The 12,090-nt window shown below is 49.9% G+C and overlaps 5 protein-coding genes across 5 annotated transcripts; 4 read left to right on the top strand and 1 right to left on the bottom strand.

The window, feature by feature from the left end:
- Positions 1-1,239: 1,239 nt before the first annotated feature.
- Aud_003990 (uncharacterized protein) lies at positions 1,240-2,908 on the top strand (the record flags this gene model as incomplete). The annotated part of the gene is made up of 4 exons (XM_043288936.1): positions 1,240-1,484; positions 1,539-1,805; positions 2,546-2,585; positions 2,660-2,908. The coding sequence occupies 4 exons, from the start codon at positions 1,240-1,242 to the stop codon at positions 2,906-2,908; spliced, it is 801 nt and encodes a 266-aa protein (XP_043144871.1).
- Positions 2,909-4,235: 1,327 nt separating this feature from the next.
- On the top strand, positions 4,236-4,719 carry Aud_003989 (DUF3140 domain-containing protein; the record flags this gene model as incomplete). Its single annotated transcript, XM_043288935.1, has 3 exons — positions 4,236-4,264; positions 4,317-4,445; positions 4,518-4,719. 3 exons carry the CDS (start codon positions 4,236-4,238, stop codon positions 4,717-4,719), a joined length of 360 nt encoding a protein of 119 aa, XP_043144870.1.
- Positions 4,720-6,077: 1,358 nt separating this feature from the next.
- Positions 6,078-8,070, top strand: Aud_003988 (putative MFS transporter; the record flags this gene model as incomplete). The annotated part of the gene is made up of 8 exons (XM_043288934.1): positions 6,078-6,101; positions 6,159-6,169; positions 6,217-6,349; positions 6,400-6,590; positions 6,641-6,794; positions 6,845-6,940; positions 6,992-7,705; positions 7,756-8,070. 8 exons carry the CDS (start codon positions 6,078-6,080, stop codon positions 8,068-8,070), a joined length of 1,638 nt encoding a protein of 545 aa, XP_043144869.1.
- A 161-nt stretch (positions 8,071-8,231) lies between these two features.
- Positions 8,232-9,218, bottom strand: Aud_003987 (uncharacterized protein; the record flags this gene model as incomplete). The annotated part of the gene is made up of 1 exon (XM_043288933.1): positions 8,232-9,218. One exon carries the CDS (start codon positions 9,216-9,218, stop codon positions 8,232-8,234), a length of 987 nt encoding a protein of 328 aa, XP_043144868.1.
- A 716-nt stretch (positions 9,219-9,934) lies between these two features.
- Positions 9,935-11,317, top strand: Aud_003986 (uncharacterized protein; the record flags this gene model as incomplete). The annotated part of the gene is made up of 4 exons (XM_043288932.1): positions 9,935-10,265; positions 10,312-10,733; positions 10,783-10,952; positions 11,002-11,317. The coding sequence occupies 4 exons, from the start codon at positions 9,935-9,937 to the stop codon at positions 11,315-11,317; spliced, it is 1,239 nt and encodes a 412-aa protein (XP_043144867.1).
- Positions 11,318-12,090: the final 773 nt, after the last annotated feature.

Genomic DNA, 12,090 nt, shown 5'->3' with positions numbered 1-12,090 from the left:
ACATTGCCAAGAACGAGCAGATTGAGAGGCTGTCTGAAAGAATACGCGAGCGAGAAGAAATGGGCGGCGGATCTGCGACAAAGCTTCAAGACCAGGTAAATGACTTCCAGTCAATAGTCTCCGTCTACCGTCGCGAACGCCTAGGATGACGGCCACCTCCAGGAACGCTATACTGGGCAAGAGAATTATTGACTGGGCGTTTGTCTCAATGAACGATGCCGCCATCGAGAAGTTTTCCTACCCAATCGCATGTTCCCTGTTCAGGACGAGCGGCAACCAGGCCGATACAAAGCTGGAGAAAGCCTTGCGCCGTCTGCGGGCGAGCCTCTAACAGCCTTTGGCCCGCTCGAGGTATAGGCCCCCTCCACTAGATGAGCCCGTCCCTACGCCTGCGCCTTTGATTGTATTGTTTGTGATTGTGTACTGGTCTGTACTGTGTATCAAGAGACGGTAAATTCCATCGCCACGGTTGATGTTGGTAATAGATACTAACACTTTCTGTCATAGCTACTCAACATTTCATGTACTCCTTTCTCTCACGACGGAACCCAGGACCAGTATACGGTTTGGTCCCTGTCGTTCAACGACCCCAGACGGCGCCCAAGGACATCCCAAAGGACGGATAACTAGAGGCTTGTTCCGAGTTGGACCATCCTTGAAGGCACTGCTCAAGTTTGCTGCATCCTCCTCGTCATAGACAGGACTCATCCAACTCGCGATTGTCATCCAGACTGAGGTTGACCATAAACTTTGGATGTTTGGACCCGGAGTCTACTCCGGGCCCCAACAATGGAACACATCGGAACTGACGATTGAGCAGCTTGCCGAAATGCAGGCCACGCAGACCATCGACGACGAGAACGCGTCTGAGCAAGATGACTTCGGCTCCGGCCGAAAGGCCCGAAGGCCGAGGAGGAGGATAGGGTGTTCCACCCCCAACTCCCTGGAGCAGGCGTCCGGAAGCTCACACAGCTCCGGATCATCACCAGCTTCCCAGGACTTCTGGATCTCGATCACAATAACTATGTGACGCCCATCAATAGTGGGCTATCAATATGCCTTTGGACATTGGATCTTTGATGGCCTCCGGACCTTCGCTGGTCATTTTTCAAACTCGGGCAACTGGGTATTCTCAAGGCAGAGGATATCCCGATAGTGGCCACCAAATTCTCCATGCAGGGCAAGGAGTCGAAGTTTGTCATCCATGATTGGGTCATCTCAGCGCCCACAAGATACAAGATGTCAGATCTTGGGTTCATAGTGGATGACCACCGCGGCAAAGTGGACTCGGGCCACGGAAGCCATGCTGAACAGTTGCGTTTGTGGCTGAACGGCCGTGTTGATTTTCGATGGGCGTACACCTTGAGCCGGAGTGATATTATCGCGCTTTTAGCGGATATTATCAGCCGCCCTGGTACTTACGGAGTGCCCGCTGAGAATGTTGCAAACCTGGTGTTGATACACCAGGATATCACTCACCTTCGGTAAGCTACTACTCTCTATCAAGCAATCATATTCAAATATAGCTAACTTGACAGAATTTCAAGTCGAATTGATACTCCTACCCCTGATGACAACAATAAAGTCGAGGAGGTTCCCCCAGATGAAGTCGATGAAGAAGTTGAAGAGGTCACCTCGTACGAAGACAAAGTCAACGAAAGTCCACGCTCAGTCACTCCTCAGAACACCATGGCACTCATCACTGCATCCCGTATGCCGTACGATCCTACACACTTGCATGAGATTGGTCCCTTGCGCAGAAAGCTTCCTGAACGTGGACAAGAATACAAAATTGGCAGTGACTGGTATGAGACTGAGAGACTCACAGCAAGAGGCACTAAAAAAAGTCCACAATTGTCCAAAGGCTTGGCTTCATAACGAGATCGCCCGGGCATATCGCTCTGAGTTCTTGAGTGATCAAGAACATGACGGCCTCCTTTTGAGTTCGAACACGAGTATATTACGTCCTCTTTAACTTCTTGCATGTCTAACCAAGTGTAGGATATGATTCATTTTCACCCCCGTACACAATCTCCTTCAAAGAGCCTGAATTTTATATCGAGTCACATGGATGCACGTTGCCCACGATTGTATTTGAAGTTGGGTATCCTGAACCATACCCTCGTCTCATCAGAGACAGAGATCTCTGGCTGGTGGGCGGCGCCCCCCACCTCAATGTGGTCTTTTTTGTCAAATGGACCTCGCTCGTCATATCATGTGGCAACTGCCCTCAAAAATGATCAATCACAACGCGGTTTCAGAGAGTCAGTATTACTACTTATTAACTAATTAAATAGTGATTAGGATCAGAGAAAGCTGACAATTTACTAAAGTAGTGGTACCAGTGGTATCTTCGTGAGGTTGAGAGTGGAAAACTCGAGCTGCCTGACTATGAAAAGTGAGTTTTTATATTACTCTGATAAGCACTTTCTAACTGATTTCTAACTGGTTCCAAACTGCTTGCAGAATGAAGATGATGAGCTGAAGATCTACTATGGTGAACTCTTTTGTTGGATCCTAGACTGCACTATCTTGTTGATCGAAGGGGATTACACCGAAAGCTACCCGTTCAACCCCCTCTTGAGGTAAGTCTTATGAGAGTACCTTTTCCTTCCATGTCCCTTTCTGGACCTTCCAGTACCAAATGCTAATTTATTAGGGGCTTATGGTTGGGATCCTTACTCTTATCGACCAACCAAAGCGCCGCATCCACGAAGCCAATACCATTGCTATGTTCGCTGCCTTCGGTCTACCTCATAATGCGAACATGACTCATCTTGCCGCTTTGGATCTCATCTCTCTGGAGGCCTTCCATGATGGCCCTGTTGTTCGTAAGGAAGCACTCCCAGATCGCCGGTTTCTTTGCGGACCTTCAGCGCGTTTGGGACGCTTCCTTGACCCTGCTTGAGGCTGAAGGCTCTGTGGCCCCAGCCAATTAAGGGAACTGGAGCTGTTGCTATCGACGCTGGCCTTCGGGCTGGTGGTAAGGCGAGCGATGAAGATTTGTCCAAAGAGAGTGAGGATGGAGATGAGGCCGCAGAAAATGGGGATGCCAGTGAATCAATCACTGGAGGGGGCATACCTTGACTCCTTTGCAATCGATGTCCGCGAGTTAACTCTTGAATGGAAAAATTCAAGAAATAGGGTTGTTGATCCCTCCCTGGTTGAGAAATTGAAAACATCATTCAAACTCGGCGTACGGAGATTTGCTATTGAAGACCGACTCTGCACCTGTCCAAACTTACACAGGATTTCATTATTACAGTATAAGGGTGTTCATCTAGCTACATACTAAGATTATCATAGTGGAGCAACCTAGAGAAGGGTAGCAGACCATTGCAAAGAGGCTGGTACATTTACATGGATGACAAGTGAATAGCATCTGGAGATATGCAGCCTCCGCCGGGCGCCGCCTTGACAGGCTCGGTCTGCGAGTTGTCCTTGGGAGGACAGGGACGTTTACCGACGAGGGTCCCGCACTTGAGCATCCCCCTGTCGAGACGATCGAAGATAAACAAGACGGGTTAGGGTTTAGGGATTTAGGTGTATGGGAAAAAAGTTTGGTATTCGAGGCCGTGTCCTACGTGTTGTGAAGCAGACCGTCCACGATGTGCTCAACCAAGAGCCTTCAAACTCTCCAGTTAAATATATAAGTGGGAGATATCTGAGAGCGCATCCGATTTTAACACAGTGACATTATACTTGGCTCCAAGAAGACTGCAAGCCGCCTCAGGAACCCATGTGTCAGCTGCAGGGAGCTCATAAGTCTTTACGGGGGAAGTGTGGACAATCTTTCCAAGTCTGCAGGTCAGCTGGGGCGCCAGCATAGTCAAAATAAACCGGATATGCCTTGAAATGCATTATTGATTGGCTAAAGTAGAAAAATACAAGTATATCTGGTGTTCCCTTGTCTCCGACACAAATCGATTTGCTCTTGTATGTAGGAAGCCAATATGACCTCAAGACCAACAAATATTGCCAAATCTGATGCGTTTAATTCTCATTATGACGTTCAATAAGCTTAATCATCTTAGGTCATGGCAGGATTATGTATACCGATCGATCAGATGTCCAAAACAGTCGATCATCTCGATCTCCGGGGAATCCATGACGTCAATCAAGAAGAGCTCTATGAGTACCTCTTCTCTACTAAGGTAGAGATATATATGACAAACCTGGTCAATTCAAAAATTATTCTCACTATCAGCAATTAAGACAAAATATATGTAGCAAAAATGGTAAAAGACAAAAACACCGTCATCGAGTACGTCCCGATCCTCTCCGACAATCCCATCTAATCTAACCACTGCTCCAAGGGAATTCAACGACCTGGTCAACATGACCCCCAATGAACTCCGCGCCTGGCTCAAGGAAGAACAATCCCAGTCCTCAGGCTGGAGGGGCGCGTCTGCGTCAGCGTCCGGCGAGACGGTCGGTCACGAGAGGTATTCGTCATCCTCATGCCTACCCGTCTGGATTGGACAGTGCTGAACAAACTGACGTTGACGACCGAACAGCGGCCGCAGAATCGTGGATATCCTCGAACATAACCCCTCCAGAGACCCGTCTGGGTACTCGGACGAGGATCTAGAACATATGCGCAGGGTGGTCTCGTACTGTAAGCGGCATCTGGCGCAGGAGGAGCAAGCGAAGAGGGATACCGGGAGTAAAAGTTACAGGTCGTTGAAGAATTGGGGGCATGATGCGCTGAAGGAGTGAGTCATCTTCGGATAGGGTGTACGGTTGTTAGGTTGCTTTTGTTGAATGTGGTGGTTGTGTGGGATTCAGGCCTTGCACAGGACTGTACCATTTCTTGTATGACCTTTTTGGCTTTTCTTGCTGTCTTATCTTAATTGTGATCTGGTAATAGCAAGCCTTGGCATGGATAATCCATGTCAGCTAGTTATTCAAGCCCGCCATGGGTCGAAGACACCGTGGTAGCGCCTAGATCCCCTTATCACTGGATAGGCGTGCGCTACTTCGAGTGATACTCAGTTTATACGTGGAGCTTGCAGACCCTGGCATTAGCGTAGGGCGTAGACTTGAAACCGCTAGCTGGAAGAATTGTTTTACTCAGACAAAGCTTGCAAAATAGAGGAATGGCCACTTGCAAGCATTAACGACACTGTGTCCGAAACCGTAACAAAAGAGTTAATATACAACAGGATAACGTCCATTCTAGCTCTCTTACCAGACATGGACTAGACTCTCCAGTGGCGCAGAAAGACCAATCTGTCCGACAACTAGCTCGAATTATTCATTGCTTTATCAGCTCGAGACAATTTCAGAATGAGACATGCAGGGACATTTCCGCTTCATCAAGCCCAGGCTAGAAGCTACATCGGCAGTTCCATCTGCCGATAGGAATACACCTCAAACCTTAAACCCGCCCCAAGGTCGTTTCTCAGGACATCGGAAATGCAGCTCGGTTGATGAACCAAGTGACGTGAATGACTAGCCAGTAGCTTATCGACCAGAATCCATCACATACAACGGATAGCTAAACTCATTTTGGGGGGAACCGGCCGTGCTTGCGTCGGGGAGGTTGGGCGGTTAGGGCTCTAGGCCGTTGTTGCCGGGTTCAAGCTCGGTTGTCATCTCGTCAGGGTGACCAACAGCGGGCATAATCCGCGGTCGTTTGGGGTAGAAGATGTCATGGCCAATGCCAGGCGCTGGAGATAAGAGATGGTTGGCTGGGGCGGTGGTCCCTCGTCCTGAATGGATGGCCTGGGGAAGTGGAGTGCCAGATGGGGAAATCCGGGGTTGCTGTGGAGCTAGCTCCCCTGCGTTTGTCTCTGGGCATCTTAATTCCCCGCTTTTAGCCTGTTGATTCTGGTCCGTGGATTTCGACAGTCGCAAACATAAAACCCAATGGAAGGCCACGTCGATGTATAGGCAGACCTCGGTCGCGTAAAGTATAAACATCGCGTTCGGTAACCGTGCACTACTGACTGCCGGGGGAATTCCGCATTATAGAAGACGTGTCTCTCGTCGATGTTATAAGGGGATCGGACCCTACGGTGCTAGTCTAGCACTCAACTACGCACTACTGCGGATGAAGAGTGAAATTGCCCAAGATGGAGATGAATCATGATGAGAATGTAAGTAACCAGGAACTAGATCGCAATAAGCAAGCAGCGCTGACATGAAGCATACAGACGATCCATCAGTACGTTAGAAGCCTCACTTGGTGGAAAACCTCTGACACACGAGCAGGATCGAGCAGCAGCTCAATACCAAGATCTATCCCGGAACGGAGATCATGGCAGATGTGGGCTCCGTCCACTTTGTCAAATCCTCCGACCGAGTGCTGGTGCCACAGCCCTCCCAAAACCCTCATGATCCTTTGGTATATGGCCCATCCGTATGACTCGGTGAGACGAACGCTGACGCCCGCAGAATTGGAATAGGTTCTGGAAGATGAGCGCCATCTGCATGTCCACCGCAGTGTCGTTCAGCCAGGGTCTGGGACCATTGGCACTTGCGCCCATGTTTCCACAACTGATGAAGTCGTTTGATGCCGATCTGGCTGCCGTGATCAAATTCACTGGCGTTTGCATTCTCGTTCTTGGTTTCAGTAATTTCTTCTGGTGCGTCCTCGATAGTCTCGAAAAACCGACACGTGGCTGACGAGTTGAAGGGTTCCCGTCCAGGCAGCCTTCGGTCGACGCCCGGTCCTGATCTTTTCCGTCCTCATCTGTCTGGTCAGCAACATCTGGCGAGCGCTTGCCACCTCATATGGAAGTTACATGGGAGCATGTATCCTGAACGGTTTCGGAGCTGGACCTGCCGAGGTAGGAACACTCGAAATGACACAAGATTTCATGTTAATCAGGGGTAATAGACAGCCCAACCCGAGATCATTGCCGACGTCTTATTCCTCCACGAGCGAGGAGCATACAACACCCTATATTTCACCGCCTATTTTGGTTCTCTGATGGTAAGCATCGTGAACAAGACAATAATGACTTGAACTGACTTCTTCCCATAGGTCGGTCCCGTCATCTCCGGTCCCATGGCAGAACACATCGGATGGCGCAGCTTCTTCTGGCTCAACACCGGCGTCCTCGGCATCATCCTCGTAGCCCTCATCTTCCTGTTCCCCGAAACCAAATGGCACCGCGCCCATCCATCCGAGATACAGCATGGTCAAGAACAGGTGATGACTTCCTCCTCGGCCTCTGAGCCGGAGAAGCCGGTGGAGATCACCCTGCAGCAGGAAAACGTTGCATCTGAGAGTGGAGCAGATCAAGACCCTTGGCTGGGGAAGGGCTATCCCTCCAAACAGCAGTTCATGCTCTGGCAGCCGTCAGACAACTATCTCAAGACATTGTGGACCTGCTTCTGGATTCCGTGGAAACTGCTTGCATTCCCCATAGTCGAACTTGCTGCGTTCACCGTCTCGTGGTCCGCCAGTTGCTTCCTGACCTTAAATCTCACCCAGAGTCAAGCCTTTGCCGCTCCTCCATACAACTTCAACAGCCAGACCATCGGGTTCTTCAACTTTGCCATTATCGTCGGGGCTGCCATAGGCTTGGCTACCAACGGGCCTTTGTCTGACTGGATTTCGATGAGAGCCACAAAGAGGAACAGAGGTATTCGAGAGCCGGAGATGAGATTGCCAGCCATGATACCCTATGTGATCATCATGATAATCGGCAATTTCGTCGTGGCGTTTGGCTACGAACACAAATGGGATTGGAGGGTCAGTTCACAGCATTGTGTTGAAAGTGACTCAAGCTAACTGCCTTGCAGATTATTGTGATAATCGGCTACACTTGCGCTGGCATTCAGGTCTCCGCTCTTCCAGCCATTACCAGCACCTACGCTGTGGACAGCTATAAGCCCGTTGCGGGTTTAGTCTTTGTGGCGATCACAGTCAACAAGAACCTGTGGGGTTATGGATTCGCTGAGTTCATCACCCCGTGGGTGATCAAAAGCGGTTTCGTGAGCCCAATCATGATGAACATGTCTTTGACCACCCTCTGGTGTCTTTGCGCCATTCCGGTCTATTTCTACGGAAAGCGTTTCCGGAAGTGGACTGCCAAGTCATCAGTTCACAGTATGTAGTTCCATCACTGTTGGATGTAGCGCTGGATGCTTTCCGATTCTCAGTTCAGAATTTGAGTTCATGCAATGAATAATTTGATCCAGGACCTTCAGCGTGTACTGGCTGTAGTAGGTGTGTTCTGAATTGTGTGCAAATGTACTCGGGGGCGCTGTACATTTAATCACATCATGTCGTCATCGTCAGGGTCGTAGAGATCAAGATCCAGAGTTGCCTTGGGCTTAGGCGCTGGCGCTGGTGCGGCTGTAGCTCCGCTGCTCGCCGCGCCTGCATGAGCTGCAGCCTTGGCAGCTTCATTCGCATGTCTCCTCTCCTCACCCATAGGCTGCGGTGCAGGAACCACCGGCTCTGTAGATCCCAGACCCTCAGCCTCGCGTATCAATCGTTCCACCTCCTGATCGGGATCAAACCCCGGCCGACCTTCGGCAGCGGTCAGCTGTATCTGACCCATCAGGCCCATCCGAATACGGTCTTCCATCGGATATGGAATCATGTAAACCTGGCGGGTCATCTTCGCCGATTCATCGAGCCAGGATGTCGCTTCCTTCGTGACGGATGAGACCGGTTCTGCGCCTTCCTCCACACCAAGGCCACCATTTACACCCGTCATTGCCATGTCCTGATCGTCAGGTTGTAGACTCCTTTCCCGTGCTTTGACAGCCTGAGTGGCGTTGGCAGCTGCATCCGCCGCGGCTTGGTGGTTATACTTGCTAATCCGTCGCGCAAAGTCCAGCAGTAACTTGTAATCAATCTCCTTTGTTTTTCGCAGACCGACTGGCTTGGTTTGCATTTGATCGCCGCCGTAATCCAGATCATCATCGTCGGAAACGTCCTCCGCATCCGAATCGCTCGCCTCGTCGTCGCCGCAGATCCTTCGAATCTCCTTCTCGTAGCCCACAACGTCTCTCACGACACCTTTGACCTTCTCCTCCAGACTCTCAGCCTCCGCGCGAAGTTTTAGAATTCTGGCGTAGTTCTCCTGGTGCCGGCGAAGCGTCTCAATGGCAGATGTGAGCGAGTCGTCCGCGTCAAGTAGTGCAAGGGCTGCTGCAGGAGCTCCTGAGGCGGTCGGCGAGATTGTAAGGCTGGTTATGAGGGCATTGAGTTTATCTTCCAGATTCGAAAGAGTCTTTTGGAACTCGACGTTCATTCTGTGTATCCTGGATCTCTTCCTGCAAAATATGAGTGACTGCCTCAGCTTCAGTTGATCGCACGCGTCGCGGGAGGTGTCGACATGCAGCAATGCGAATTTGAGAGTGACGCAAAGTATATCAGGCTAGAAGGAAGGAGTAATCGGGAGATTTATCTGCATTGACCGTTTGTGATGCGACTGGAGCTTGAATGGTGACTGATCCAAGGAACCGTTTGAAGCAATGGCCTAAACGAGTAAGGAATATCACGTGACATGGCAGCTCCGCATCACGTGTCATCATCCAAGGATTGTTTCTTGGGGGTACAGTCTCTCCAAATTGCTGAGTATCTTAAAAAGGGCTATCTAATAATGACAGGACATGCCTCTCGCAGCTTGGGGAAAAACCCCATCTACCAATAGTCAAGAGTTGGCCTACCTTGATATCGGGGTCACATTGTGGAGAAGCGGGCGAAATGCGGAAGAGATCCAATTGCGCACGTCAGGCCATGTTAGTCCTCTGATATTCAGCAGGTAGTCAGTCCTCTGAGACATTACTTATTTCTCCTGTGATTATATCAGATTCTGCTTCTTGTGTTGTTGGATAAATTGCTAACAGGAGAGTCAATATCCTCCAAAATCACCCATAACTTGCGCACCATTTCGACAGAACGAATGCAATAAATAATTACCTGTAAATTGAGAGTATCTAGCCATCCACATACTGCTTGCCCAAAATGTCTTCCAGCTCTACTTCCCTTCCCTCTGCTCCCCAAGTTGAGCTGAACCCCCGCGTTGTTTTACAGCCCCCGCTTTCCCGCTGTGGCCATGGCCCGGGACTGATCCTTATCCGGCCAAGTCATTTTGCAAAATGTCAGGAGGAGAACCAAAGCTTAGATCCGGAGCCTTTGCAGAAATGGGCTGAGGAGAGTTGTGCAATAGTCCAGATTAGTCTTGACGTGGAAGCCAGTGGCGACAAGGGTCGTGTACTTGATCTTGTCAAGACAGCGATCGAGAGCCTTAATTCACTCCAGCAGTGTGATAAGAAGGATCAATTCGGCTTGCTAGGTATGAACAGTTATTCCAAACGCCATTTGCATACTAATAGGCTTAGTCTACGGTTCCCAAGCTGATTATGCCCCGGGTTTTGTCAAGATCCTGGATGCAATCACAGCTGCTCGTATAGCTGCGGTGGTATATTTCGGTAGTTGGGACACCCTCACTGAACTTCCTGCCTTGGTACATATGCCTGGAGTTAGCAATGGAGTCCAGGAAACAGAAAGCCGCACTGTGTATTCGTATCCTGACGTCTCGTCGGCCGGCTTCATTGTACCCGGTCATGCGGATTTCAAGTACTCGACGGCAGGTGTAGCCCATACCCGGTCATTGAGCTTCTTGAAGAAGCACTTAAATGGGCCCTACTTTAATCTCGAGAAGATTTGGGAGGAGCATACCTATTACGAATTCGGAGACCGATCGGTAGAAAAGACCATGGCGACAATGGTCCAGGAGCCTTATGTGAATCATGTTCCGACTGTGAGAGAGACCCATTCCTGCCGCTCTTGAAGAGACTGACGCTGAAAAGATGACGGGCGGAATTGGCCGTGCACGACTGAGCAATTTCTACTTGAATCATTTTATCTTCAATAATCCCGATGACACAGCCCTAGAGCTTATCAGTCGCACGGTCGGTATCGACCGAGTCGTAGACGAGTTCATATTCTCCCTCACACATAACAAGGAGATCGACTGGATGTGAGATCTGTCTGCATCTACTCTACGAGCGAAGTCTAACATCTTATAGGATCCCCGGCATCCCACCAACCGGAAAGCCTCTCCGCATACCGTTCACATCAGTCGTGAATATCCGTGGAGATCGTCTCTACCACGAGCACATAGCATGGGATCAGGCGACGGTCCTCGTGCAGCTGGGCCTGATGCCAGAATACCTCCCATATCCTTATGCTTTGCCCGATGGCAGACTCCCAGGCCCGGGGAAGAGATTTGAGTATCGAGTCCCTGCGGCCGGGGTGGAAACGGCGGAGAAGTTGGAGAACGAACATAAGATCCCCTCGAATCAGATGTTTGAGTATAAGATCCGAGAGGTTGATGATAATTAACAGTATATGCGAGAGTATATTGGAATTCGACCTTGTCGAGGTTTAGCAGATGCGGCGTAGACATAGACAACTGCAGCGGCAGTGGCATGCCGTATAGTTCGCTTCTTCTAACGGTGGGCTCCAAGGCTGTAAATTGGCGGAAATGACACTGTAAACTGTTCCTTGATGATGGCCTTAACGTGGACCATTTATTAGGATGACCGCGTTGACATGTGCGGCCCCTCTATGAGCCAGAGATCCTTATTCATGAGCAGCCGTGGGTAAGACACAAAATTTTCCTGTTTCGAATACAACTGTGGTAGAGGCAAGGGCAGGGCTTTAGGTACAGGTCTAGCCAACATCTGATATGGAGCTGCAAATAAATCAAAGTCTCAGGATTCGCCTAGATATACAAACTGTGATTATTCTGGTCATCTGAATTCATGCTGGGACATAACCTTGGTCGCGTATGGCTTGCTCAGCTCTATACCGAAGTCGCTCAAGAGAAAGCCTCCAGCCGTCACTGGGTTTTCTGCCAGTGGGAATCGCATTGCCACACAGCTCACCCCTTCTGATAGTGATTTCCTGGGGGGAGTCCCCAGGGGGGGGACGCGGGAAAATGTCGTGGAAAGGAGCTGTTAATTGAGCATCTAAAAAAGAAACGATGTTCCTGAGGGAGATCCTTACAAAGGTCGCAGGTCCTTGCTGATTTTAACGCCAAATCTCAAGTCTACCTTCTATTCTAGATTGACTTATTTGGGGCCATTTCTCAATGAAGACGATGTTAGAGTGCG

This window comes from Aspergillus udagawae (genome assembly GCF_001078395.1).
Source record: "Aspergillus udagawae IFM 46973 DNA, scaffold_3, whole genome shotgun sequence".
Lineage (NCBI taxonomy): Eukaryota > Fungi > Ascomycota > Eurotiomycetes > Eurotiales > Aspergillaceae > Aspergillus > Aspergillus udagawae.
This window is presented reverse-complemented; position numbering and strand designations above follow the sequence as displayed.